The 26,660-nt window shown below is 53.7% G+C and overlaps 1 protein-coding gene and 1 non-coding gene across 2 annotated transcripts; both read left to right on the top strand.

The window, feature by feature from the left end:
* Window positions 1–808: 808 nt before the first annotated feature.
* On the top strand, window positions 809–23,805 carry MYH7 (myosin heavy chain 7). Its single transcript, XM_016925890.4, has 40 exons — window positions 809–861; window positions 2,241–2,296; window positions 2,749–2,957; window positions 3,262–3,405; window positions 3,694–3,850; window positions 3,983–4,010; window positions 4,623–4,731; window positions 4,815–4,907; window positions 5,011–5,074; window positions 5,493–5,591; window positions 5,829–5,932; window positions 6,579–6,717; window positions 7,142–7,260; window positions 7,385–7,534; window positions 7,819–7,989; window positions 8,595–8,904; window positions 9,182–9,249; window positions 9,625–9,712; window positions 10,408–10,525; window positions 10,671–10,794; window positions 11,071–11,207; window positions 11,465–11,720; window positions 12,340–12,582; window positions 12,766–12,942; window positions 14,166–14,311; window positions 15,439–15,529; window positions 16,263–16,652; window positions 16,888–17,014; window positions 17,202–17,320; window positions 18,093–18,289; window positions 18,813–18,996; window positions 19,228–19,393; window positions 19,554–19,678; window positions 20,234–20,542; window positions 20,714–20,917; window positions 21,040–21,165; window positions 21,276–21,551; window positions 22,438–22,533; window positions 22,647–22,781; window positions 23,674–23,805. Exons 3-40 carry the CDS (start codon window positions 2,757–2,759, stop codon window positions 23,689–23,691), a joined length of 5,808 nt encoding a protein of 1,935 aa, XP_016781379.1. The 5' UTR covers window positions 809–861; window positions 2,241–2,296; window positions 2,749–2,756; the 3' UTR covers window positions 23,692–23,805.
* Window positions 18,436–18,511, top strand: MIR208B (microRNA mir-208b). The gene has a single exon (NR_035711.1). It is a non-coding gene; the product is annotated as a microRNA mir-208b (primary transcript).
* Window positions 23,806–26,660: the final 2,855 nt, after the last annotated feature.

Below are 26,660 nucleotides of genomic sequence, written 5' to 3'. Positions count from 1 at the left end.
CCACTCCCATCTGCTGAGGTTTCCCACCTTGAATCCTGCTGCCCCGATTAGCTGTATAACCTTAAAGAATGCACTGTCCCTCTCCATTAAATGAAGTGCTTGGATGGATTGCTAAAGGCCTGTCTGGCTCGGAGGCTTGGTGACCTCAACACATTGCCTGCTGGTCCAAGGAAATCAGTGCCTGAGCCAGAGTCCCCATCTCTAAGCTCCATGGTTATTGTTCTTGCCACCTGGCTGGGAAACGTCCTTCCAGCTGCCCCAGTCTAGCCGCCTCACCCTGGGGCCATGCCCCCAACTCTGTCCTACCCTTCTCTGCTGCTGACACTCAGCCCCTTCCCAGCTTCCAGTTGGATACAGGACCTGAGCCAGGAGAGCAGGGAGGACACTGTGGAAATGGGGCCAGGCCATCAGGGGCCTCGCAGCAGGGGACTGGAGGGGGAGCAGTGTCCAGGGCCAGAAGTGCCCTGCGGGAGAGCCAGGACATTTGCTGCCTGTGGTCTTGGTGGTCGTGGTCAGTTCCCTCTCCTGCCAGCTGTGGAATGTGAGGCCTGGCCTGGGAGATATTTTTGCTGCACTTTGAGCCACCCCGCCCCCTGGAACTCAGACCCTGCACACTCCATGCCATAACAATGACGACCACTTCCAATTGTTTCCTAGCTGGAGGGGGGGAGGGGAGCACTGTTTGGGAAGGGGGGGAGCCTGGGGGAAATGCTTCTAGTGACAACAGCCCTTTCTAAATCCGGCTAGGGACTGGGTGCAGTTGGGGGTGGGGGTGCCCTGCTGCCCCATATATACAGCCCCTGAGACCAGGTCTGTCTCCACAGCTCTGTCCTGCTCTGTGTCTTTCCCTGCTGCTCTCAGGTAGGAGCGGGAGCTGGAGGCTTTACTCTGGGATAACGGGGCTCCAGGCTTAGGAAGGGATTCCTCTTGGAATAGCAAGCTTCATGCAGGACTTCATGCAGAGTACCAGGTCCAGTCACCGGGCACACATGTGCAGGTCTAAACATGGGCGTATGTGCCACAGGAGTTCCTAGGGGAAGATATCTGCATCTGAGCATATGGGACCAATATGCATTACAGGGTGTGTGTGTGTGTGTGTGTGTGTGTGTGTGTGTGTGTGTGTGGACAAGCCTGCATAGTCTGAATGTAAGAAAGGGTATGTACCTCACTGACTGATAGAGAAATATCAAGTGGGAGATGTGGGTGTATGATCATGTCTGTGAACGAGGAGGTTCCTTTGCAGGGAGGGAGAAAGGATGGTGGAGAAGGATTCTAGGAAGTGTGTATGCCTTCATGTGATTCTGTGAGGCCTGGAATGTGTAGCTACCCCTGTCCACGCATGCAGAGGTTCTTGTCTATGCCTCCACGAGTCATGACTGTTATAGTATCTGTACCCTCTGCAGAAGGAACTCACAGGCACGGGGGTGTAGGATGTTCCAGGTCTTTGTGTACTGAAGAACACGCAGTGATGTGAGTCTGCTTACGCGGCACACATCCTGAAATGTGCACATTTGCTGTTGAGGCATATATGGCACCCTGGGGTTGGGGTGCGGACTGAGGTATGGGAAGGAAGCCTGTCTTCGTGTGAGAGGCATGCCCAAGCAGCAGGCATGAGTGTTCATCAGAGGGCTTGTGGAGGGTGTTTGGCTATGTGATGGGTGTGTCTGTGAGAGGAAGCCCACAGTGTCTTCTCTCTGAGAATGTTCACAAAGTCTGACAACAAAATGGGGACAGGATGGAAAAGAACTCTCTTTAGAGTCATCAGACTTGCATTCAAGTCTTGGCTCTCCCACTTGTTGTCATGGGCTCTTGGACAAGCAAGTCACTTAACCTCGATTTCCTCATCTGTCAAATGGGGTGAAGACTGAGTAGGAGAATGTGCATTGAAGTGCTTTTAGACTGGAAAGTGCCGAACAAATGTGACCATTAGTTGTCTCTCAGATGGCTCAAAGAAAGGTACCACTAGATGGGTACAGGCAGGGGTGGGACCATCTCGCAGGAGTGAAGAGGATTAGGGTTCATGTTGAGTTGACACCAGGAAGCTGTTAGAACTAGTTCTTGAGGAAAAAGGGAATAGGGTTTGAAAAACAAGAAGGATGGGACCAGAGAAGCTGACTGCCCTTTCCACCTTGTTTTGGAAGAGGGTGGATGCTGAAGGACAGAGCCAGGGAGAAGCAGGAAGGTGGGACTGGCCAGGTTGGGCATAGCCTGCCCTGACACAGCCTCTTCCCTCTCTCCAGGTCCCCTGCAGGCCTTGGCCCCTTTCCTCATCTGTAGACACACTTGAGTAGCCCAGGTAAGAAAAGCTGAAGCTAGAGCATTGAAAATGTAGTAAGACTGGGCATTAGAGCCCCAAAGCCAGCCTATGGAACTCTAGTTTCTGCTGTGTGCTGGAGAGAATATCTTGGCTATCAAGAGCTACTTACCTGTGACCAGGAGGTCCAGGGATAGATGAGGGTCAGAGATGGAAATAGTTAGATTTCTGCTCCTACAAGGAGCTCAGAATGCTCTTCCTTCCCCTAGGAGAGCCCCAGCTGAACAATAGTTAGTTGCTCCTTTTACCCTGGCAGGTTTGCTAGGCTGCTCTTCTGGTTAAGGGATAACCTCAAAGAGGAAGGGACTCACTGGTAACTCCTCTTGACTCTTGAGCATGGTGCTAGGTTTTGGGGCTCCCACTGAAGGGGAGAGCCCAGGGAGGGAAGGGGAGAATGGGTAGATGGGAGGGCAGCCAGCTTCTGCTCACTCCAGGCACAGCCATGGGAGATTCGGAGATGGCAGTCTTTGGGGCTGCCGCCCCCTACCTGCGCAAGTCAGAGAAGGAGCGGCTAGAAGCGCAGACCAGGCCTTTTGACCTCAAGAAGGATGTCTTCGTGCCTGATGACAAACAGGAGTTTGTCAAGGCCAAGATCGTGTCTCGAGAGGGTGGCAAAGTCACTGCCGAGACCGAGCATGGCAAGGTGGGTGTCAGGCTGATGTGAGAGTCCACCCTGGCCACCTGTACACCTGGGTGGACAGAGAGGGGTACACCCATGCCCCACGCCCATGCAGACCTGAGGATGGTCCCATTCTCCTTCCCTTTGGGGAAGAATCCAGACCCTCCAAAGAGCCCTCTCCTTCCCAATATCCCTTCTGTCTTCCCTGTGAGATCCTGGTTCCTTCTCTCTTGAGCACTATTGCCCTGTCACTCACCAACTCCTAACCCTCTTGAGGAAGGAGGGAAAGCCAAGGCTGACAGGAGGGCTTGGGTGGGGGCTCTTGCAGACAGTGACCGTGAAGGAGGACCAGGTGATGCAGCAGAACCCACCCAAGTTCGACAAAATCGAGGACATGGCCATGCTGACCTTCCTGCATGAGCCCGCGGTGCTCTACAACCTCAAGGAGCGCTACGGCTCCTGGATGATCTACGTGAGTGCTGCACCTGGCCCCACGTTGGGATCTCTGTTCCTGCTCCATCCATGTCCACCCCAGGAGCCAAGAGTGTCTTCTGTTTGTGTCTAGGCAGGGTTACACTCTAACCTTGTCCCAACATCCTTGGTTCAATTCCAACACTCTGGGGACTGGCATTACTCAGATTGAGTGCATGCAGAGGTTTTCCTTTCTCTTCTTTCTCTCCTGGGATCTTTCTCTAACTCCCAAAATCACCAGCCCTCCCCCTTCGCAACTGGCGAGTCACTGCTCCTTTTCTATCCCCAGACCTACTCGGGCCTCTTCTGTGTCACCGTCAACCCTTACAAGTGGCTGCCGGTGTACACTCCTGAGGTGGTGGCTGCCTACCGAGGCAAGAAGAGGAGCGAGGCCCCGCCCCACATCTTCTCCATCTCTGACAATGCCTATCAGTACATGCTGACAGGTGAGAGGCCCCGGAAGGGTCTTCCTGAAGGGAACTGGGATAGGCCGGGAGGGAGAGGGAGAAGGAAGGGAGAAGCCCCACAAGAGCATCCTGTGCAGCTCCTGACCTTTCCTCCCCACCCTCTCCCCACAGACAGAGAAAACCAGTCCATCCTGATCACGTGAGTGTAGCTGCTACCGTATTCCCTTTCAGAATCTCCCTGATCCCAGCCTCCAGCCCCATCAGGGGTCCCAGGCCCCTAAGCATAGACTCAGCCTCTTTCCCCCCAACCTCGTGCCCATCTCCTTCTTCTCTGACCATTACCCTGACCCCTCTCTTTGCTCTCCCTCTTCCTTTCTGCTTTCCATCCCCTTCATGTTTTTCCTCTCCCACCTCCTTCACCCACTCTCCTCCAACTCATCACGCGTTTATCCAGAAGCTCATTATCGCCATGTCTTCACCTCTCCATTTTCTTTCCCTTCAGAAACATTTCCCACTCTTCCAGCCCTACCCACTTTTCCCAAAACAGCCCAGGCCCATCTCCCCTGTTTACTTTGCCCAGCCAAGCATAGGCTCAGCCTGCCCAAACCAGTGCCTTCTGGTGGCATCCTTCCTGGTGCCAGTCCTGACCTCTGTGCATCAGAAGACAGTTGTGGATTTTGGGTGCAGATAACCTGGCAGCTTCTTGCCCAGGGCTCCTACCCTCGGGTAGGCCCAGGCATTCTCTCCTGATTTGAGGCTTGTTGGTCTCCAGTAGTATTGTTCACTGCCCAATAAGCCCCTGTCTTCACAGCGGAGAATCCGGAGCAGGGAAGACGGTCAACACCAAGAGGGTCATCCAGTACTTTGCTGTTATTGCAGCCATTGGGGACCGCAGCAAGAAGGACCAGAGCCCGGGCAAGGTAGGCCTGCTGCCCTCCAAGGTCCTGTACCATAGAAAGGGAGGGGGAAGAGCTCTCACTTGCCTCCTTCTTGGCCTCTGCAGGGCACCCTGGAGGACCAGATCATCCAGGCCAACCCTGCTCTGGAGGCCTTTGGCAATGCCAAGACCGTCCGGAACGACAACTCCTCCCGCTTCGTGAGTGGTCCCTGACCTTGGCCTTGGGACTTGGACTGGTGGAGGGATGGTCTCAGATATGAGCCTTCCCCCGACTCATCACCACTCTCTTCCATCTCTCCAGGGGAAATTCATTCGAATTCATTTTGGGGCAACAGGAAAGTTGGCATCTGCAGACATAGAGACCTGTGAGTGCCATGAATCTGCTAGGCTCAGCCTAAGCTCACCCTTGCTCTAGACCATCTGGTCTTGACCTCTCTCTCTCTCCCCTCCCTCCCTCTGTTTTTCTCCTCTTTTAGTCTCTGTCTGTAGGTGTCTCTGTCTTCAGGTCTACATATCTGTCTCTCTCTGAGACTTCCTCTGCATCTTTCTCCATTTCTGTCTCTGCATGGCTAGGTGTCTTTCTCTGGGATTTCTCTCTGAGACTATTTCTCTCCTTCTGGGTCTCTGTTTCCATCTCTCTGTGTGATCTCTTTGTGTCTGTCCGACTAGTCTCTCTGGCTCTTCCCTTCCCTCTGCCTTTTGCTTGCTACATTTATCATTAATTTTCCTTGTGCCCAAACCTTAACTTTTCTTTCTCTCCTTCTTCTCCCCACCTGTTCACAGATCTTCTGGAAAAATCCAGAGTTATTTTCCAGCTGAAAGCAGAGAGGGATTATCACATTTTCTACCAAATCCTGTCTAACAAAAAGCCTGAGCTACTGGGTGAGTCAGAGCCACTGACTGAGACCAACTATCTCCATGGCAACCTGGTCCCCTCTGCTTGTGGCTGGATTCAGCTGGCATGCCCTGGGTTTCATGGCACTGCTGGATTCAATTCAGTGGGATGTGGGGCCAAGCCAAGCCCTGTCCTGTGCTCTTCCTCAGGCCATGTGCTGTGGTGAGCAGCCTCCATGAGAGCCGGGGGCTTGTGCCCCACCCTAACCATGTTTTTTCCCCTAGACATGCTGCTGATCACCAACAACCCCTACGATTATGCATTCATCTCCCAAGGAGAGACCACCGTGGCCTCCATTGATGACGCTGAGGAGCTCATGGCCACTGATGTGAGTGTGTGAGGACCCAGCCAGGGGGTGGGAGCATTGGCAGTGAGGGGCAAACAGGGGTCCAAAAGCAGAGCTAAGACGCTGGCCATTGGTTGTTTAAAGTGGTATGGACATCCTGAGAGCCAGAATGTGCCCTGTGATCAGGGTGTACTGGGGAATGGATGAGGTGAGACAGGACTGGCCAGTATCTGGTGTTCTATCAAACCAGGAAGAGCTGAAAGCCATGAGACAGAGAGACACACAAGCCAAGAAACAAGCATCACCAAGGGAGCAGGACGAGGAGGGAAGGCCATGCAGACGGCATGGGGCTGGAGGGGCTGTTAGGTGAACAGATGCAGACATGTATGGAAGGCCAGGCAGGAAGCAAGTGTAGGGCCAGGAAGCATAAGTGGGTAACTCAGAAAAGCTGTGGCCACTGACACTGGGGCTGCAGCCAACTGACGTCTGCTCTGCTCTTGCATCTTACATCCTTTGTTTTGGAGTTCCCTGCATCTTACATCCTTTGTTTTGGAGCTCCCCACTGGGTATGGGAGTCTCAGAACCCACAGGGATTAAGGAGACAAGTTTTCTCTACAACTTACAAGGGATCTCACTTACCCATCATACTTCTTTTTCTGGGGTCCGCCAATACGGGGCCTCCCTACAGAACGCTTTTGATGTGCTGGGCTTCACTTCAGAGGAGAAAAACTCCATGTATAAGCTGACAGGCGCCATCATGCACTTTGGAAACATGAAGTTCAAGCTGAAGCAGCGGGAGGAGCAGGCGGAGCCAGATGGCACTGAAGGTGGGAGGCAGGGATTCTTGGGGGCAGCTGTCAAGTCATGGAGGGCCATGTCTGCTCAGCAGTCATCTCTCTCTTTTTTTTTTTTTTTTTTTTTTTGAGATGGAGTCTTGCTCTGTTGCCCAGGCTGGAGCGCAGTGGCACGATCTTGGCTCACTGCAACCTCCACATCCTGGGTTCAAGTGATTCTCCTGCCTCAGCCTCCCGAGTAGCTGGAATTACAGGCATGCACCACCATGCCTGGCTAATTTTTGTATTTTTAGTAGAGTTGGGGTTTCATCATGTTGGCCAGGTTGGTCTCAAACTCCTGACCTCAAGTGATCCGCCTGCCTTGGCCTCCCAAAGTGCTGGGATTACAGGCATGAGCCACCACGCCAGGCCAGCAGTCATCTCTTTACCAACTTTGCTACTTGCCTTTTCCTTCCAGAGGCTGACAAGTCTGCCTACCTAATGGGGCTGAACTCAGCCGACCTGCTCAAGGGGCTGTGCCACCCTCGGGTGAAAGTGGGCAATGAGTACGTCACCAAGGGGCAGAATGTCCAGCAGGTGGGTCTATCTTCAGATGATAATGGGTGGGCAGGGTAGGGAGACTGGCATGGTGGGATGAGAGTTTTCAAGTTCACTCTTCCCAACAACCCTGCTCAATATGGGTCTCTCCTCCACCTTGCAGGTGATATATGCCACTGGGGCACTGGCCAAGGCAGTGTATGAGAGGATGTTCAACTGGATGGTGACACGCATCAATGCCACCCTGGAGACCAAGCAGCCACGCCAGTACTTCATAGGAGTCCTGGACATCGCTGGCTTCGAGATCTTTGATGTGAGTTGGGACCCCTGGGAGTGGGAGAACAATCACTCGCTCGCTCCCACATTCAACAGCTATTTGCTTAGAGCCAGCTGTGGACCAGACATGGGAAGGCAGTGGGGAATGTGTGGTGACAGAGTCAGTCATTTTCTCTGTCTTCAGGGGAAGCCCTCCTTCACTGCCTTGACATGGAGGGGACCAGCCACGCCCTGCTGGGCTCAGGCACAGTGCACGGGCACAGCCCCAATGGCCACTCACACCCACTTTCTGACTGCTCCCACCCCTCATGCCCCCTGCAGTTCAACAGCTTTGAGCAGCTCTGCATCAACTTCACCAACGAGAAGCTGCAGCAGTTCTTCAACCACCACATGTTCGTGCTGGAGCAGGAGGAGTACAAGAAGGAGGGCATCGAGTGGACATTCATTGACTTTGGCATGGACCTGCAGGCCTGCATTGACCTCATCGAGAAGGTGCCTCTTTGGCCTTACCACCTGAATTCTCCCTGCACACCCAACACGAACACCATAGACAAAATAGCAGCCTCTCTCCCTTCTGGGGAATATAAAAATAGAAGGGGCTGAAGGATCCGAGCCCTTGGTTCCAGAGCCTATGTTGTGCTGAGTACCCAGGACAGGGTGGCACCAGGGACAGCTGATTTCCCAGGGGCTTGAGAGTGGACACATGGAGGATGGGCACCTGCATGATGACCTCCCACACCTGCATGTTTATTGGGCCTGGTTTATGCATCCAAGGATCAGGAAGTGTGAGGGTGGTGTAGGGGATCATAAGAGTGCACCTATTTTCAACCCTAGCATCTCAGGCATCTGGGTCATGGAGTGGTGTGTACAGCATCGATAGAATCCATATTCCCAGACTTTCACAAAGGTCCTTCTGTCATCAGACAAAATCCTCCACCTTGAACCGGTTCCAGTCAGTAGATAACTGTACTCAGAACTGAGCCTACTACCTTAACACCCAACATGGCACCTCCACGAGCAAGTATATTGACCATAGAGCAGAATCCATGTCCACCTGTGTGAAGGACACTCAGTGATGCTCTCTCCTGCTTCCTCAGCCCATGGGCATCATGTCCATCCTGGAAGAGGAGTGCATGTTCCCCAAGGCCACCGACATGACCTTCAAGGCCAAGCTGTTTGACAACCACCTGGGCAAATCCGCCAACTTCCAGAAGCCACGCAATATCAAGGGGAAGCCTGAAGCCCACTTCTCCCTGATCCACTACGCCGGCATCGTGGACTACAACATCATTGGCTGGCTTCAGAAGAACAAGGATCCTCTCAATGAGACTGTCGTGGGCTTGTATCAGAAGTCTTCCCTCAAGCTGCTCAGCACCCTGTTTGCCAACTATGCTGGGGCTGATGCGCGTAAGTAGGGACTGAGGCTCCCGGTACAGAGGAGCAGGGATTCTGCCAAGGTTCTGAGCCAGGTCAATTGCTACACCCCACCACTTCAATGTCAGGTTGTACCCCAAGGTTTACAGACTCAGTGGGATGGAACTGGGTGAAGAAACTGAGGCAGCCACATTGAAGGCCCTCACCCAGGGGCCAAATGCCAGCAAGGATGTAAAGAGGGGCTGTGATTCTTTACTCACACCCTACCTCCCCACACTGATGCTTCTTTTGTTGACTCTCCTTCCTGCAGCTATTGAGAAGGGCAAAGGCAAGGCCAAGAAAGGCTCGTCCTTTCAGACTGTGTCAGCTCTGCACAGGGTGAGTGGGACACAGCCCCAGCCAACTTGGCTCCCCATCTGCCCAACCCCACCCAGTCCCGCCCTTCCCTGCCTTGTTCATCCCCTACTCCTCCCGTTCCCTGTCTCCTTGGTGCATTCGTGACCATTTTCACTCTGTCTTCTCTTCCCGTCATCTCCTGGCCTCTTCACTTATTTACTTCCCATCTCCCTTCTCTCCTCTTTCCCTTCTGTCTCCCACCCTCTCTCCTTATCCCTGTCTGCCCCCAGGGCCCCTTCATCTCTGTGACTTCTCGAATTCTCTCCATCTCTCTTTTCCTTCCTTCTTCTCCTCTCTTCTTCCTGCATCTCTTTCTTGCATTTTCTTTACTTTTCTCTATTGCATTTTTGGCCACAGGAAAATCTGAACAAGCTGATGACCAACTTGCGCTCCACCCATCCCCACTTTGTACGTTGCATCATCCCTAATGAGACAAAGTCTCCAGGTGAGGCCACAAACTCAGGCCAGCCCACTGCTGGGCATACACCGCCCTGGGAACAGGACCTCCTAGGACATCTCCCTACCTACCACCACAGTGGTTTCCAAACCACATTCTTCTCCTCCCATCCCCCATGAGGCCTCCCAGGGTACCTCCCTCTCAGCGCTACCTTGCACTTGCAGTGTGTAATGCGGGTGATGTGTAAGGCACTCTGATGGACATTACCTCATCAGTGGCCCTACAACCCCTTGGATAGCTGGTTGTCCAAGACAGAATCTTAGTTCAACTTTAAATTTACCTGCAGAACCACTTAATCCCCCAATGAGACATATTCAAATTGTTAATCCATTTTTGGCTAATTAGGAGACAGAGGCTCAGGGACCTGGGTTCAAGACCTGGCTCTGTTCTTGATCAGCTTAGTGACCTTGGGCCAGTCCCATAACCCCTCTGGGCTTAATTTACTCATCTAGAACATGGGATATATCTGTTCTGGCTACCACCTATGATAATAGGTGTGAATCATATAAAAAAGGAATGTGAAAGCCTTTTAGTTAAAAATGTGGCTAGAAGAAAATGAAACAAATGATTGTTACTAACTGACTTGCTAAGATTACAAGCTAATCAGTGACAAAGCCAGGATCAGAACCCAGAACTTCAGTCCAGTGTTCTCACAGATTCCTCCTACTTCCTTCTTGCCACAGGGGTGATGGACAACCCCCTGGTCATGCACCAGCTGCGCTGCAATGGTGTGCTAGAGGGCATCCGCATCTGCAGGAAAGGCTTCCCCAACCGCATCCTCTACGGGGACTTCCGGCAGAGGTGGGTATGAGGGTGCCCCAGAGCTCATAGAACAGGGGGAGCCAGGCTGCCCTGATGGGAATGGGATCTGCAGGTGACCCTGGAATTCTGTGGGCAGAGCAGATCACTGCAGAGCATGGGTGACTCTGGACACTTCCCTCCTCAGGTATCGCATCCTGAACCCAGCGGCCATCCCTGAGGGACAGTTCATTGATAGCAGGAAGGGGGCAGAGAAGCTGCTCAGCTCCCTGGACATTGATCACAACCAGTACAAGTTTGGCCACACCAAGGTGAGGAAAGGAGACTAATTAATTAAAGGAAGACATCTCTTTTCCATTGACTCCTCTGATGCTTTTCCTGTTGTAATCATCTTAGCAAAATCTCTTACCTGTATGCTACCCCTCCCAGTGGAACATCTAGCACCACTCCCCTCATCCCAGCTCCAGCTGCCATTGACCTCCTCCCTGCAATCCTTTTCTAGGCTGTTACCCTTCCTAAGGTAATCCCCACCATCTCTTTCCCTCGTACCCCTCCCTAGTCATGCCCAACACACACCTTGCCTGCAGGTGTTCTTCAAGGCCGGGCTGCTGGGGCTGCTGGAGGAAATGAGGGACGAGAGGCTGAGCCGCATCATCACGCGTATCCAGGCCCAGTCCCGAGGTGTGCTCGCCAGAATGGAGTACAAAAAGCTGCTGGAACGTAGGTGAGAGATCTCAAGAGGAGGTTTCCCGCTTCTCTCAGGCCCAGGCTGGTTCAGGGGCAGTGTCAGGAAAAAGAGCTCAGCAGATCTTCAAACACAGAGACCTGCAGGAGGGGCTCATATGAACACACTGCAGTCACAGGGTCAGAGGCCTCAGGAAGGGTGGGAGGGATGAAGGAAATGGGATATTCCCAAGGTTTCAGGACCTCAGGTAAGAAGGAGGCAGGAGGCTCAGCACTCCTTTCAATGGGCCCCTGCAGAGACTCCCTGCTGGTAATCCAGTGGAACATTCGGGCCTTCATGGGGGTCAAGAATTGGCCCTGGATGAAGCTCTACTTCAAGATCAAGCCGCTGCTGAAGAGTGCAGAAAGAGAGAAGGAGATGGCCTCCATGAAGGAGGAGTTCACACGCCTCAAAGAGGCGCTAGAGAAGTCCGAGGCTCGCCGCAAGGAGCTGGAAGAGAAGATGGTGTCCCTGCTGCAGGAGAAGAATGACCTGCAGCTCCAAGTGCAGGCGGTGAGGCTCCTGGGCTACTGTTGGCTCTTCCACCCTGCTCTGCCTTCACTTCCCACAACCCTGCACCTCCCTGCACAGGGGCTCACTGTCTTGTTCCTTCAGTCAGAGGACTCTGGGATCAACACTTCTAAAGACCTCCAAAGAGGTCCCTCAGGAGGAGGAAAGGGCAGAGGGAAAAGAGCTGACTTTTAAAAGCACAGGCTTTCTACTTGGGTTCAACCTAGATACACAGCTTAATTATTTTGTGACCTTGGGCAGACCATGCATCATCTTTGAGCCTCAATTTCCTCTAGACAGGGAATAAAGCTGTCCATTTCATTAAGCCATCATACATAAGTGCTTGGCATCAGCAAATGCAATTCCCGCCCTTCGATGGAGGAGACCAGAGGAAGAGGTCCAGATGAAGATTTCTGGTTCCTTTCCTCTCTGCTCCCCTCCCCAGTGTTCCCAAGTTACACTATCCTGAAACTCTTCCCCTCCCCATACTTCTGAAGCTCTTGCCAAGTGGGGATATCCTAGAGTTCCCCTCCTATTTGAATGATGTGCCTCTCCTTCCCTCTACCTGCAAGAATGAGGACCTTACCCCCTGAACAGCCTCCCCTCTGTTCCTCACCTTCAGGAACAAGACAACCTGGCAGATGCTGAGGAGCGCTGTGATCAGCTGATCAAAAACAAGATTCAGCTGGAGGCCAAGGTGAAGGAGATGAATGAGAGGCTGGAGGATGAGGAGGAGATGAATGCTGAGCTCACTGCCAAGAAGCGCAAGCTGGAAGATGAGTGCTCAGAGCTCAAAAGGGACATCGATGATCTGGAGCTGACACTGGCCAAAGTGGAGAAGGAGAAACACGCAACAGAGAACAAGGTAAGGGCAGCTCCCTTTGGCTCCAGCCCGGGTCTCGTCGGGACTCTCAGACCATACTGACCTTGACCCAGGCTAGCCACTCGGCATCCAGAGAGCAGCATGGACCTTGACATGGAGCTCCCCACAGATGGCACCAAGCTGGTGACCTTTGACCCTAAAGGAGATGGGATTCTTGGTCGGCAGGTGAAAAACCTGACAGAGGAGATGGCTGGGCTGGATGAGATCATCGCCAAGCTGACCAAGGAGAAGAAAGCTCTGCAAGAGGCCCACCAGCAGGCTCTGGATGACCTTCAGGCCGAGGAGGACAAGGTCAACACCCTGACTAAGGCCAAAGTCAAGCTGGAGCAGCAAGTGGATGATGTGAGTAGATTGAGAGTTGTGGGGCCTAGATATGCCATGTCTATCTGTGCCCAGAGCTATGTGTGTGTGTGTGTGTGTGTTTATGTTTAGAGGGGGGTAGGGTTAGAGGATGTTAACTTTCCTGATATCTTTCTAGAAGGGAGCTGGGGAATGAAAAGTCAGAGGTGGTGATCAATTCTGAATTATGTATCTAATCTCACTGGTATGATCAATAATAGAGATGAGTTTTCTTATTTAATTTAAGTTCAATCCCACATATCTCTGCCTTTGACACAAGATTTAGAGGGTCATCTCATAAGAACATGATAAATTTCTTTGGAAATTTTGTGAGGCTCCCCAAGTAGAATTTTTGAAATTCCAATATTTAAGGCAGAATCTGATCATTGTTCCCTCTGATGCACATATGTCTGTTGACTCACTTATCACTCTGTATTTTAATTATTTAAGCTTCTATCTCAGCCATAAGACTACAAGCTTCCTTTAGATAGGAACTTAGATCTATTCAATTTGGGGACTGCAGTGCTTAGCACAGAGCCTGATGCCCAGTAGGTGTTTATAGGATGCTGAAAGAATGAATACGGCGGCCAGCCACGGTGGCTCACGCCTGTAATCCCAGCACTTTGGGAGGCCAAGGCAGGTAGATCACGAGGTCAAGAGATGGAGACCATCCTGGCCAATATGGTGAAACCCCATCTCTACTAAAAATACAAAAATTAGCTGGATGTGGTGGCGTGCGGCTGTAGTCCCAGCTACTCAGGAGGCTGAGGCAGAATAATCCCTTGAACCAGGGAGGCGGAGGTTGCAGTGAGCCGAGATCACGCCACTGCACTCCAGCCTGGTGACAGAGTGAGACGCCATAAAAAAAAAAAAAAAAAAGGAGGAAGGAAGGAAGGAGAGAAAGAAAGGAGAGAAAGAAAGAAAGAAAGAAAGAAAGAAAGAAAGAAAGAAAGAAAGAAAGAAAGAAAGAAAGAAAGGGAAAGAAAGAAAGAATATGGCTTTGGGGTTTCATCCCACAATCATTCATTCCTTTATCTATAAAATATTGATTGAGCATCCCCTATATCTAGGCAATCTCACAGTCCCCTAATAACATTTGGCCCACTCTGGGGAAGGTTTCCCAAGTCCTGAACACAAAGATTTACCAAGTCCTGAGGTAACTGAACAACAAAATCACCAAGTCAGGATGCTTTGCCTCACTGGGCCTGGCTCCTTCTCTCCACCAGCTGGAGGGATCCCTGGAGCAAGAGAAGAAGGTGCGCATGGACCTGGAGCGAGCGAAGCGGAAGCTGGAGGGTGACCTGAAGCTGACCCAGGAGAGCATCATGGACCTGGAGAATGACAAGCAGCAGCTGGATGAGCGGCTGAAAAAGTACTGTGTCCCCTCCCTGCTGCCCTTCCTCCTCCCCAGCCCATAACAGTACAAGCAGACCCAAGACAGTCATCCTCTGAGGCAACAACCTCAAGCAGCCTCCACAAGTGGAGGCGCAAACCATGGGAAAAGGCCTCCCAGGCAAGGGCTTTCCTCCCCTAGTCCCAGATATCAGGGTTAGTTAGATGGTCCTCCCTGGCAAAAAGTCCATTGTATCCCATGAGTCCTTTCTTCTTGTTAGGCACTCAGTGGGAATGAAAATAACAGCCTTCCCCCTTCATACACATCTCTCTTTGGAGACCAGTTCCTTGACATGAAGGCTCCACATGAGAGCCTCTTAGGAAAGTCCCTTTGTGGCTTTTCACAGAGAGCCCACAGGGCACCAAGAAATGCCCTCACATTCAAGAAGTCAGGGGATCAGGGCCATTTCTTTGTTTTGCTTAACTTGTGGTTCCAATTCTTAGTGTAAGTTCTTCCAAAATGTATAGACTTTCCAGACTTGGTAAACAGTGAGCTTGCAGAACATATTTTGATAATTGAAGGTCTTACGGTGTTTCAGGCTCAGGACTTTGAAAGGCTTTGAGAATCATCATAATCTACATCCTCATCAAGTTTGTGTTTGCACAGGAATCTTCATACCTTCCCAGGCACAGAATGTGTTGAATAAATGAATAAATACACGATCCTATTTGATTCTCAAAACACCTTTTAAGGATGGTATCTTTAATTTCACTTTACCAAAGAGGAAAATAAGTTTCAGAAAGGTTAGCTGAGTTACCCAAAGCAATAGTGACAAAATTAAAGACCATCAGAGCTAAAAAGGACCTTTGAAACAATCTAGTCCAACCCCCTCATTTTACATTATGAGAAAACAAGGACCAAAGATGGGAATGTCCTATAGAGCCCAGTCCCCATCACCCTGTCTACAGCACTCCTCCCATTACATTCGTGTTGGATTTCAATCTCACCACAGGTGTTACACTTCCAGGGATCCTACATCACCCCCAGAAACTGTTTTTCTAATGAAATCCTACTCTTTACCTGTATCATTACCATTTTCAACCACTGGTGGACCCTCCTGAGGCCCCACGAGTCTCCCTTACCTCACCATCCCTCCTTCCCCACAGAAAAGACTTTGAGCTGAATGCTCTCAATGCAAGGATTGAGGATGAACAGGCCCTCGGCAGCCAGCTGCAGAAGAAGCTCAAGGAGCTTCAGGTGAGGTCTGGACACCCACGCGGGATGCTGAGTCCCTGGGCTGGTTCTGTTTCCCCTGCCCCCTCCTCTAGGGTGTCCTGTTCACAGCATTACAGAAACTGATTATGTGTCCATGGAGGCAGGCACGCAGCTATCACAGTGTGCCCATGGATACATCCAAAAGGGGTCAGGTGATCCACAGAGACCCTGAAAAGGTCACAGGCCTGGAGGGCAGAATTCCTGGCGTCCTGTCTCAGCTCTGCCTTAGTTGGGTGACCTCTGGGAGCCCACTCCAGATCTCTGGGTCTCCATGCCCTCCCCTGTTACATGGAGGTTTTTAAGAGTCCTTCGACTCTGATGGCATGACTTTCCTCCTTACTCTAGAGCAGAAGCTGTGTTAGGTCTTTAGTTGTCTGGTCAGACAAATACGGCTCTCTCATTTTCAACTTTTGTTATTTTTTTATGACTAAACTGCTTAAAATATCCCCAGAACACAGGTCTCTTTGTCCATCTTTAAGAGCAAGTTTCAACCACTTTCCTTCCAATAAAGAGCATGTAGACTGTCAGGCCCTCGCCTAAAGGAAGGCTAACTCGGCTCTTCAAACCATCTTCCCCAAATCCTTTAATTCCCACCTCTCCACTGGAAGAGCTAAACTGACTTGCTGTTCCAGAGAAGCCGAGAGCCTTTTAGAGCCGGGGGGATTCCAGTGGAGGGGTCCAGCCGGTGGGTCTGAGCCCTTTGTGTCTGACCCAGGCACGCATCGAGGAGCTGGAGGAGGAGCTGGAGGCCGAGCGCACCGCCAGGGCTAAGGTGGAGAAGCTGCGCTCAGACCTGTCCCGGGAGCTGGAGGAGATCAGCGAGCGGCTGGAAGAGGCCGGCGGGGCCACGTCCGTGCAGATCGAGATGAACAAGAAGCGCGAGGCCGAGTTCCAGAAGATGCGGCGGGACCTGGAGGAGGCCACGCTGCAGCACGAGGCCACTGCCGCGGCCCTGCGCAAGAAGCACGCCGACAGCGTGGCCGAGCTGGGCGAGCAGATCGACAACCTGCAGCGCGTGAAGCAGAAGCTGGAGAAGGAGAAGAGCGAGTTCAAGCTGGAGCTGGACGACGTCACCTCCAACATGGAGCAGATCATCAAGGCCAAGGCAGGCTCTGCTCGGCCTCCCCTCCTCCAACTTCCTCCTCCCACCTCCCCTTTCTGTCCATGTAGTGCCTCTTCCTTCATGGTTCATTTTCCCACTTCCCTTCCTCTGCCTGGTTCTCAGATCCCCTCCTTCTTTTCACACCTTCCCTCTTCCTTTCTCCTTCAGTTGCACCTCTTACACCCCTTCATTTCCCCCGCCCCCAACATCCATCATATAACTCTCCTTCCCTTCTCAGGCTAACCTGGAGAAGATGTGCCGGACCTTGGAAGACCAGATGAATGAGCACCGGAGCAAGGCGGAGGAGACCCAGCGTTCTGTCAACGACCTCACCAGCCAGCGGGCCAAGTTGCAAACCGAGAATGGTGAGCCTAGAGCAGGGGCTCCATGGATCCCACCACAGTCTCCCCAACCTCCTGAGCCACTCCAGCCTCGGGCACAAGCCAATACACGCACACACAGACACAGAGTCTCTCCAGAAAGTGGGGCCTGAGGGCTAGAGGAGGAGGTGGGGATAGAGAGGAGTGCTGATCTAGAATGGTGCTTCCCCAGGTGAGCTGTCCCGGCAGCTGGATGAGAAGGAGGCACTGATCTCCCAGCTGACCCGAGGCAAGCTCACCTACACCCAGCAGCTGGAGGACCTCAAGAGGCAGCTGGAGGAGGAGGTTAAGGTAAGGGCTAGACTCGGGCCACCTGGCCCAAGCAAGGAGCACACTGACTAGCCTTGCATCAACATCACTTCCCTTCCCAGCAATAAGGCTGGCTGTGGACCAACAGTTCTCCAAGAATTCTAAAAAGAAATCACAGCCCAAACCCTGCCGCATGCCATCTACTCCCCAGGCTGAGGCCCTCTGCTTCTGCTGCATCCCTGGACGGGAGGCAGGGTGTGAGAAGGAGGAGAGAAAATGAACTAGGGAGGCACGAGATGGCCTTGCCTGGGCACGGCTAGGGGATGTAGGGACTGCACAAATGGGTCCTGGGATTTGCAGGGCCACCTGAAAACTGGAGAAAGAAATTAAACTGGAGCCTATTCCTAGCACTTTGCTGGACTCATGAAAAAGGAGAAAGAACATGATTTTTAAAAAACTCCAGGGTTCAATACTAACCTGCCTCTTATAGCTCAGTGATCTTAGGTTAGGGAAGTCCCCTAACCTTTCTGAGCCTGTTTCCCTCTCCCCAACCAGGTAAAATGGCGGTGATGATGACCATGTCTGGTGTGGGGAGAAGCTCAGGGCCAATGGCCACGAAGCTTTTCTTAAATAGTTCACTGCCGTATTGGCATTCTTTGTTATCAGCAAACAGTAAACCATGACAGGTCCACTGGGGGTTTGGACATAGATGAGGCCAAGGGATGATGTTGAGATTGGGGTGAGGAGAAGGGCAAGGGTGGGGTTGCTTTATGGAGAAAGCTGAGCCCACCTCCTGGTGCCCACCCCTCCCCAGGCGAAGAACGCCCTGGCCCACGCACTGCAGTCGGCCCGGCATGACTGCGACCTGCTGCGGGAGCAGTACGAGGAGGAGACGGAGGCCAAGGCCGAGCTGCAGCGCGTCCTGTCCAAGGCCAACTCGGAGGTGGCCCAGTGGAGGACCAAGTATGAGACGGACGCCATTCAGCGGACTGAGGAGCTCGAGGAGGCCAAGTGAGTTCTGAGCAGCCTGACTTCTGGCTGAGGCCCCTTTGCAGGCAGGACTCAGCCCAGCCCCAGCCTCAGCAGATCCCACACAGGCGACGCTTAGCTAGTGTTTGACAACACAGGAGGACTCTGCCCCGGCCCCACCTCCTTCTCCTCTCAGGGAAGCTTTTTGCTCGAATTATGTTTCTGATCCGAATATAAGACGAACAAAAGGTTTGTCTGAGGGCAGAGCGCTTCCGTCTGGGGCAGGGCACTGTGGCAGGGAAAGGCAGTGGGGAGGGCTGCAGAAGCCCATACCTCCTCAATGTCCATAGCCCAGAGGCTGGGCCAGGGTCAGAGGGTGCCTGGGTCTCCACGCCCTGCTGGGATCCTCTGCCTGCTGTTCTCAGCCCCTGGGACCTGTCCTCAGGCTTCTCCAGCTACACTTCTGAGGTTTCAAGGATTGTCTTCGAGAAGGTTCATGTTGTTTCCTCTTGTCCCCATCCACACCCTCCATCCTCCCCACCCTCTGCCACCCTCCCCTGGGCAGGAAGAAGCTGGCCCAGCGGCTGCAGGAAGCCGAGGAGGCCGTGGAGGCTGTTAATGCCAAGTGCTCCTCGCTGGAGAAGACCAAGCACCGGCTACAGAATGAGATCGAGGACCTGATGGTGGACGTAGAGCGTTCCAATGCTGCTGCTGCAGCCCTGGACAAGAAGCAGAGGAACTTCGACAAGGTGGGCCCTGGGTGGGGGCCGCAGCCAGCATGCAGGGCAAGGGGGCATGAGGGGTTCAGTGAGAGGCCAGAGCCATCCTCCTTGGAGGTGGGGGAGGAGGGCTAAGCCCAGGCTCGGGGCCAGGGACAGATCTTGGACATGCGGCTGAGGCTGGGGGCTGGGGCACTGGGAAGCAGGAGGGCTGGGGAGCTAAGGCTGGGGGGCTGAAGAGTGAGCCTTGTCCCCGGGCAGATCCTGGCCGAGTGGAAGCAGAAGTATGAGGAGTCGCAGTCGGAGCTGGAGTCCTCGCAGAAGGAGGCTCGCTCCCTCAGCACAGAGCTCTTCAAGCTCAAGAACGCCTACGAGGAGTCCCTGGAGCACCTAGAGACCTTCAAGCGGGAGAACAAAAACCTGCAGGGTGTGCTGGGGGCCCAAGAGGCTGGGGAGGAGCTGCACTGGCAGTGTTCCCATATGGTGCCACCCAGGGGCTCCAAGAGGGGTCTGGGCAAAGAGGCGTGTCCCTGCAACTCCACTGGACCTCAGCAGCCCTCAACCGAGTTACCGTGTTCCCCACACAGAGGAGATCTCCGACTTGACTGAGCAGTTGGGTTCTACCGGAAAGACTATCCATGAGCTGGAGAAGGTCCGAAAGCAGCTGGAGGCCGAGAAGATGGAGCTGCAGTCAGCCCTGGAGGAGGCCGAGGTGTGTGTGTGTGCAGGGCACGGGGTGCAGGGAGCTGAGCTCCAGGCTTTTGGTCCCTGTTCTCATCCCCCGCTTTGTCCGTTTTGTTCACTGTCCCATCCCCAGAGCCTAGGACAGAGCCTGGCACATAGTAGGCATTCAATGAAGATTTGTGGAGTGAATGAATGACCAGTCACTGAACTCTCTTCATATAAACATTTTACCCATTGCATCTTAGCTGAGTTTCCCATTTCCACATACCTCCCGGTTCCCACCTCTGCCTCCCTCTGTTTTCTTTTATACTCTATACCTGATTGCCTCTGTTTCCTTGGCAACACTTTTCTCTTCATTTTCCTCCTTGTCTTCATAGCTGGCTCTCCCCTGTGAGGGCCTGAATCTCTTTTTCTTAGGCTTATTTTTATTTTCTCTTAGATTCTCTTTTCCTCCACCTTCTGCTTCTTTGAACCACTTACACCACTCTTGAAGTCACCTCGTATCCATGATTAGTGAACCGACCCCCACCCTGCCCTGTGCCCTGACTGTCTGCCTGCATCCCCTCCCCCAACCCCTTCCCAGGCCTCCCTGGAGCACGAGGAGGGCAAGATCCTCCGGGCCCAGCTGGAGTTCAACCAGATCAAGGCAGAGATCGAGCGGAAGCTGGCAGAGAAGGACGAGGAGATGGAACAGGCCAAGCGCAACCACCTGCGGGTGGTGGACTCGCTGCAGACCTCCCTGGATGCAGAGACACGCAGCCGCAACGAGGCCCTGAGGGTGAAGAAGAAGATGGAAGGAGACCTCAATGAGATGGAGATCCAGCTCAGCCACGCCAACCGCATGGCCGCCGAGGCCCAGAAGCAAGTCAAGAGCCTCCAGAGCTTGTTGAAGGTACTCACCCAGAGGGGACTGGCCTCCACGTGGCCTGGCGAAGCAGTAATGTCTTGATACAGGCACCAGATTCCTCCTGCCCCTAGGTTACTGCAGGGACCTCTGACAGGTGCCTTTAGTGAAGGGAACCGAGGCTGGCTCCCCGCTCATGCCCACTCTCCTGATCCTCAGGACACCCAGATTCAGCTGGACGATGCGGTCCGTGCCAACGACGACCTGAAGGAGAACATCGCCATCGTGGAGCGGCGCAACAACCTGCTGCAGGCTGAGCTGGAGGAGCTGCGTGCCGTGGTGGAGCAGACAGAGCGGTCCCGGAAGCTGGCGGAGCAGGAGCTGATTGAGACTAGTGAGCGGGTGCAGCTGCTGCATTCCCAGGTGAGCAGCTCCCCTGCTCATTCCTGAAGGGAGCACAGGCTGGGGCTCAGCAAGCAAGGCTTGAGAGCTATGCATAGATGCTCAATGCTTTTCCTGCTCTGCCCAACCCTCCCCCAACCCAGAACACCAGCCTCATCAACCAGAAGAAGAAGATGGATGCTGACCTGTCCCAGCTCCAGACTGAAGTGGAGGAGGCAGTGCAGGAGTGCAGGAATGCTGAGGAGAAGGCCAAGAAGGCCATCACGGATGTAAGTCCCCCACTCCACCCACCCGATCCAGACCAGTGTCTCTCCGTGGGCTGGGCAGCAAGTGTGTGAGGACTTGACCAGACCATGTGCCACCTCTCTCCTGCACACAGGCCGCCATGATGGCAGAGGAGCTGAAGAAGGAGCAGGACACCAGCGCCCACCTGGAGCGCATGAAGAAGAACATGGAACAGACCATTAAGGACCTGCAGCACCGGCTGGACGAGGCCGAGCAGATCGCCCTCAAGGGCGGCAAGAAGCAGCTGCAGAAGCTGGAAGCGCGGGTGCGGGAGCTGGAGAATGAGCTGGAGGCCGAGCAGAAGCGCAACGCAGAGTCGGTGAAGGGCATGAGGAAGAGCGAGCGGCGCATCAAGGAGCTCACCTACCAGGTGCGACGGGCGGTGACTCCAGGCAGAGCCCTGGCACCATAGCCACAGTGACAACCAGCTGAGGAGAATGAAGAGTTTGCTCTTAGCTTCTTCCAGGGCGAGGATGGGAATGCAGCCCCCGTTTCACTTTGCCTAGCCCTGCCCCACTCTGAATGTCCCCTAGCTCAGAGGTCAGTCTCTGAGCCTCCTGGCCTGGGAGCTCCATCTCAACACCCACTCTTAGCCCATTGCCAGGGGACAAACACAGAATTCCAGACAAAGCTCACCCAGTACAGCTCACCAGAAAGCAAATATGTAGCCAGGGTCACCCCCAAAAGACACCAAAAACACACCCATCCCATTCAAACAAGCATAAAAACTTTTTCATTGCCCAGGGCAGTGTGGACTCTAGCTTTCTGAGGTGTTTTCTAGAATCAGACTCTGAATTAGAATTTGTTTCTTTTCCAATCCAGGATGTCACTATCCCTCTAAGCACACTTTGTCCTTAACTTAGATTAAGTCAGTGTCACCTGCATTGCAGCCCAGGAAATTCCATCACACTCATAGCCCCAAAGTCACTCCCAGCATGTGCCGAGGTCCAGAGCAGGGGACTTCATCCTGCATGGGGTCCCCGGACCCTGAAAAACCTGCTCCCTGGAGCACTGCACACACACAATTTTGTGCATAATTTCAGGAGTCCCACTAGTTCTTTGGACTCTTTCCTGGTACAGATCATTTAAAATATTTACACATATTTGGTAAGAAATTATAAGGAGAATTCAAGTGTTTAGTGAGGATCAGAAAGTAGAATTGGGTCAGGATATCAGATGAAGCAGGGCAGGGCGGAGGGGATGCTACCTTCTATGACTGTGCCATCTTCACCCCCTGCCTACCCTCTGGCCCCCAGACGGAGGAGGACAGGAAAAACCTGCTGCGGCTGCAGGACCTGGTGGACAAGCTGCAGCTAAAGGTCAAGGCCTACAAGCGCCAGGCCGAGGAGGCGGTGAGTGACCCTGCTGGGGACTAGGCCCAGGGGAGGCATAGGAGAGCTCGTCCCCCAAGCCAGGAGTCTGAGAACCCAGGCCCCCTCTCACCTCATGCTCCCACCTCCCGCAGGAGGAGCAAGCCAACACCAACCTGTCCAAGTTCCGCAAGGTGCAGCACGAGCTGGATGAGGCAGAGGAGCGGGCGGACATCGCCGAGTCCCAGGTCAACAAGCTGCGGGCCAAGAGCCGTGACATTGGCGCGAAGGTGGGTCCCTCTTTTGGGCTTTGCTAGTCACCCCCACAGCAGGCATACCCAGACAGAGCACCCTCAAACCCGGGATGCTTCCTTTTCATTTATTCCACACACTTGAACCACACAGCCCCAGAGGCCAAGGTAATGCAGTTCTCTGTGATTTCAAGGATTCTTCCAGCTCTAACTTTTTTTTTTTTTTTTTTTTTTTTTGAGACGGTGTCTCACTCTGCCGCCCAGGCTGGAGTGCAGTGGCACAATCTCGGCTCACTGCAACCTCTGCCTCCTGGGTTCTCCTGCCTCAGCCTCCCAAGTAGCTGGGATTATAGGCATGTGCTACCATGCCTAGCTAATTTTTATATTTTAGTAGAGATGCGGTTTCACCATGTTGGCCAGGCTGGTCTTGAACTCCTGACCTTGTGATCCACCCGCCTCAGCCTCCCAAAGTACGGGATTATAGGTGTGAGCCACCACTCCCAGCTCAGCTCTAAGTTTCAGTGGTTCTGGGAATTTCAGCCTTAGGGAGGGGTGCCACCCTAGAAGACCCTAATTTATATACAACCAGTATATCCCAGTTTCCCCCCAACTGCTAGTTTCCAGTTCCCTTCCACCTAATTTTGTCCTGCAATCTTGTAACTCAAACCTAAAATGGACATCCCAGAGAACCTGGGCCTGGCTTTGTTCTCACCCAGGCAACTTCCCTCTGACCAACCCCAGAACCCTACCCTCCAGAACTTGCCCCTGAACATCGATCCCTGGAAACACATGTGCTGCTGCCACAGGGGCTTCCACCTGCCCACACAGCAGGCCCCCCACCATCAGACCCCTCTCACCTTTGTTCCCGTGCCCTGTCCCTGCCCAATACCATCTCTCCAAGGACTGATTGGACTTTGTTTCCTTTCAAAAGGGCTTGAATGAGGAGTAGCTTTGCCACATCTTGATCTGCTCAGCCCTGGAGGTGCCAGCAAAGCCCCATGCTGGAGCCTGTGTAACAGCTCCTTGGGAGGAAGCAGAATAAAGCAATTTTCCTTGAAGCCGAGATCCTGACTCCAGACTCTTCTTCACTGCCCTGAGGACCCGGGGATGGGGTCTGGACTAGGGGAGGTGGAAATGCAGGGGAGTGGGGGCAAATTCAAAGGCCTGGCCTAGGAGGCCTTCGTGGAGCAGCACTGAAACCCCCTTTCACTTCCCCCAAACCAGCCAAATGCAGCAGAGGCGACACCTCTCCTCCCAGCCTTCTCCCTGGTCCAGCCAGGATTTAAAGGAGATTTAGGGAGACCCCTAAAGTTCACCTAGAGCACCCTGAGCCCATCTACTGTGGACCTGCACCCCAGGTTCCGTCAACCCTGCCCCACCCACCACCATGGATACTGCCCAGGGCTGGGCAAAGGGCAGCGGTTCGGGGTGTGGGTGCTGGCCAGTGCCCTTTCTGAGCCCGCAGAAGTGTGAACCACTGGGCCAGGTGAGGCAATGGCTGCCTAAGTGCCAGTCCCAGGCGAGTCTCTGAGAGTACACAAGGATTCACAGCTGTAGCCTGCATCCCCTTTTAAATAGAGCCACCACCCTCTCCAGCCACCGCCAGAAGCCAGCATACCCCCTGCCCACCACAGGTGGGAGAAACACACCCTCAGCCCACCTGCCGTCCTCCTCAGCTCCTCCTGGTGCCGAGCCCCCTTGGCCCAGGGTGCTCCCTTCTTCCCACTCATTTCTTCCCATTGTAATTCCCATTACCAAGCCCTTTGTCCTCTGGGCTTGTGGGAAGATGGGGTTCTCCTGGCCCATTTATGGCAAGCCATCTTGAGGGGAGGCAGACAGATGAGGGGCTGGGGAAGGTTATGTGTGAACAGGACTCTGGGGAGAGGGAGGGAAGGGATGGCTCCCGAGAGGGCTGGGAGGTGGAGGAAGGAGTAAGTCCCCTCCAACTAAACAAGTTCAGCCCTTTTGGAGTTCCTGCCACAGCTGGGTTGCTTAGGCAGGCCTGGGACTGTGGGCCACAGAGGTCAGGGGCTTGAGAGGCACTGGGGCTGTCGGCCCCACTGGGAACCTGGGAAGCAGTGGTTGAGCCCTGGACTGGATCTCCCCCAACCCACCAACACACCCACTCGGAGCCCACTCCTGCTCTGTACCCAGCTCTGAGCTCAGAGTTCTGAGGACTGTGGCAGCCAGAGCCAAGGGCCCTAAGCCGGAGAAGGAGAAACCAGTACTGGACAATAGCAGGTGACAGCAGAGGAGAAAAAGGGGGTAGGGAGGGGACAAGGAAAGACCTGAGGGGGCGGCAGTGGACAAAGAGATTGAGCAACCACAGGACAAGGTAACCAGAGGAAACAGAGACAAGGAAAAAAGATGCAGGAAATGAGGAGGCCCCAGAAAGATCTGCAGGCACCGCCACCTTTCTCCTCGTAGCCACCTCCATTCTCCTTCCCTAGGCCAACCCAGACAGAGCTCCCTCAAACCAGGGATGCTTCCTTTTCATTTTTCCGGCTCAATTGAACCACACAGCCCCAGAGGCCAAGGTAATTCAGTTCTCTGTGATTTCTAGGATTCTTTCAGCCTTTTTTTTTTTTTTTTTTTTTTTTTTTGTGACGGAGTCTCACTCTGCTGCCCAGGCTGGAGTGCAGTGGCACAACCTCGGCTTGGGCCGAGATCCCTAGGGCCATTCCTCTGGCTAGGAACAGACTTGGACAGCAATGAAGAGATAACTAGAAACAAAGGAGAGGACCCTTGAAAAGGGAGCTATGCAGAGAGACCCAGGGCACCTAAGCAACCAGAGCAAGAGAGACCGCAAGAGATACAGATCCTACGAGAATGGCCGGGGGCTGGATGCAGACAGCAGGGTTGAGAGAGGTCTGAGAGCCAAGCCAGGGAGAAGGAGGGGTGCTGAGGGGGATGGGGAGAGAGGAAAAGAGAGGGAGCCTTGGAGGGAGAAGCTTGAAGAGCTGCAGGTGGTGATCCCGAGTGAAGGAAAGAATCCTGGGTCACTTGCAAATGCAAGGAGAGTCAGGAAGGCGCAAGGAGATTGGAGAGAAGGAGGAGGAAGAGCCTGGAGCAAGATGTGGAGGCCCAGGGTGAGAGAAGAGGCCAGCTCGGAGAGGGCAGAGCCTCATGTTAGACCCTGAGCCGGGTGGAGACATGGGCCAGGGAGAATCGGAGGCAGGCCCCACTCTGAGATGGAGAAGCAGGCAGAGGGAATGAAGGTGAGACATAGAGACAGATGCAACGGGGAGCCAGGCAGAAGACAGGCAACCTGTGCCAGGGAGGCCAGCCTTGCCTCCTTGGCACCCTCACCTGTGGCCGAAGCCTCCATCCCTGTCCTTATATTCCAGGACTCCCAGCAGAATGAGGAGCTGTGTGCAAGGCAGCTTAGGGAGGACGGAGAGCAGTATGTGAGAGCCAGGGAGAGAAGGAGCCTGGGGAAGGGAGAGGACGGTACAGCGGAGCAGACAGGGGCGGGGCCTGGGGCTGAGCGAACACTTTCCTTCCTCCTCCTTCCATAGGAGCGGGGGACCACCCCCCACCACCTCCACTCCCCGCTGCCCTGCCACCACCACCTATACCAAGTGAGGCCTGCTCAGAGCACAGGGTTCCCTGAGGACAAAGCCTGGTCTTTGTCACCTGACCCCGACCCAGACTGACCTGGCGTTCTCAGCTCCTTATCATGTCCCCAGAGCTATGGGAACCAAGCAGTGACGCACTGGCCATGGGCTAACCCCCCGGCTCGAATTCTGGGGCCTCGAGTAACCTAGAGCTGGGGACAGGTGGCCTGCATCCCCTGGGGGTAATGATTTGGCATAAGCACCTGCAGGAGATGGGGATGTGGGGTCAACTAAGGTCCCTCCAAGGACATTGAGAAAAGGTCCAAATGCTCTGGAAAGAGAGGTGTGTTCCTGAGCCCAG

This window comes from Pan troglodytes, chromosome 15, assembly GCF_028858775.2.
Source record: "Pan troglodytes isolate AG18354 chromosome 15, NHGRI_mPanTro3-v2.0_pri, whole genome shotgun sequence".
NCBI lineage: Eukaryota > Metazoa > Chordata > Mammalia > Primates > Hominidae > Pan > Pan troglodytes.
The sequence above is the reverse complement of the archived record's forward strand: the minus strand, read 5'-3'. Positions and strand labels throughout refer to the sequence as shown.

Coding starts and splice junctions, on each gene's coding strand:
- MYH7 (XM_016925890.4), top strand. CDS start 2,757: ATGGGAGATTCGGAGATGGCAGTCTTTGGGGCTGCCGCCCCCTACCTG. Junction 11,721..12,339: donor TGCAGCTCCAAGTGCAGGCG/GTGAGGCTCCTG, acceptor CCTCACCTTCAG/GAACAAGACAACCTGGCAGA. Junction 12,943..14,165: donor TGGAGCAGCAAGTGGATGAT/GTGAGTAGATTG, acceptor TCTCTCCACCAG/CTGGAGGGATCCCTGGAGCA.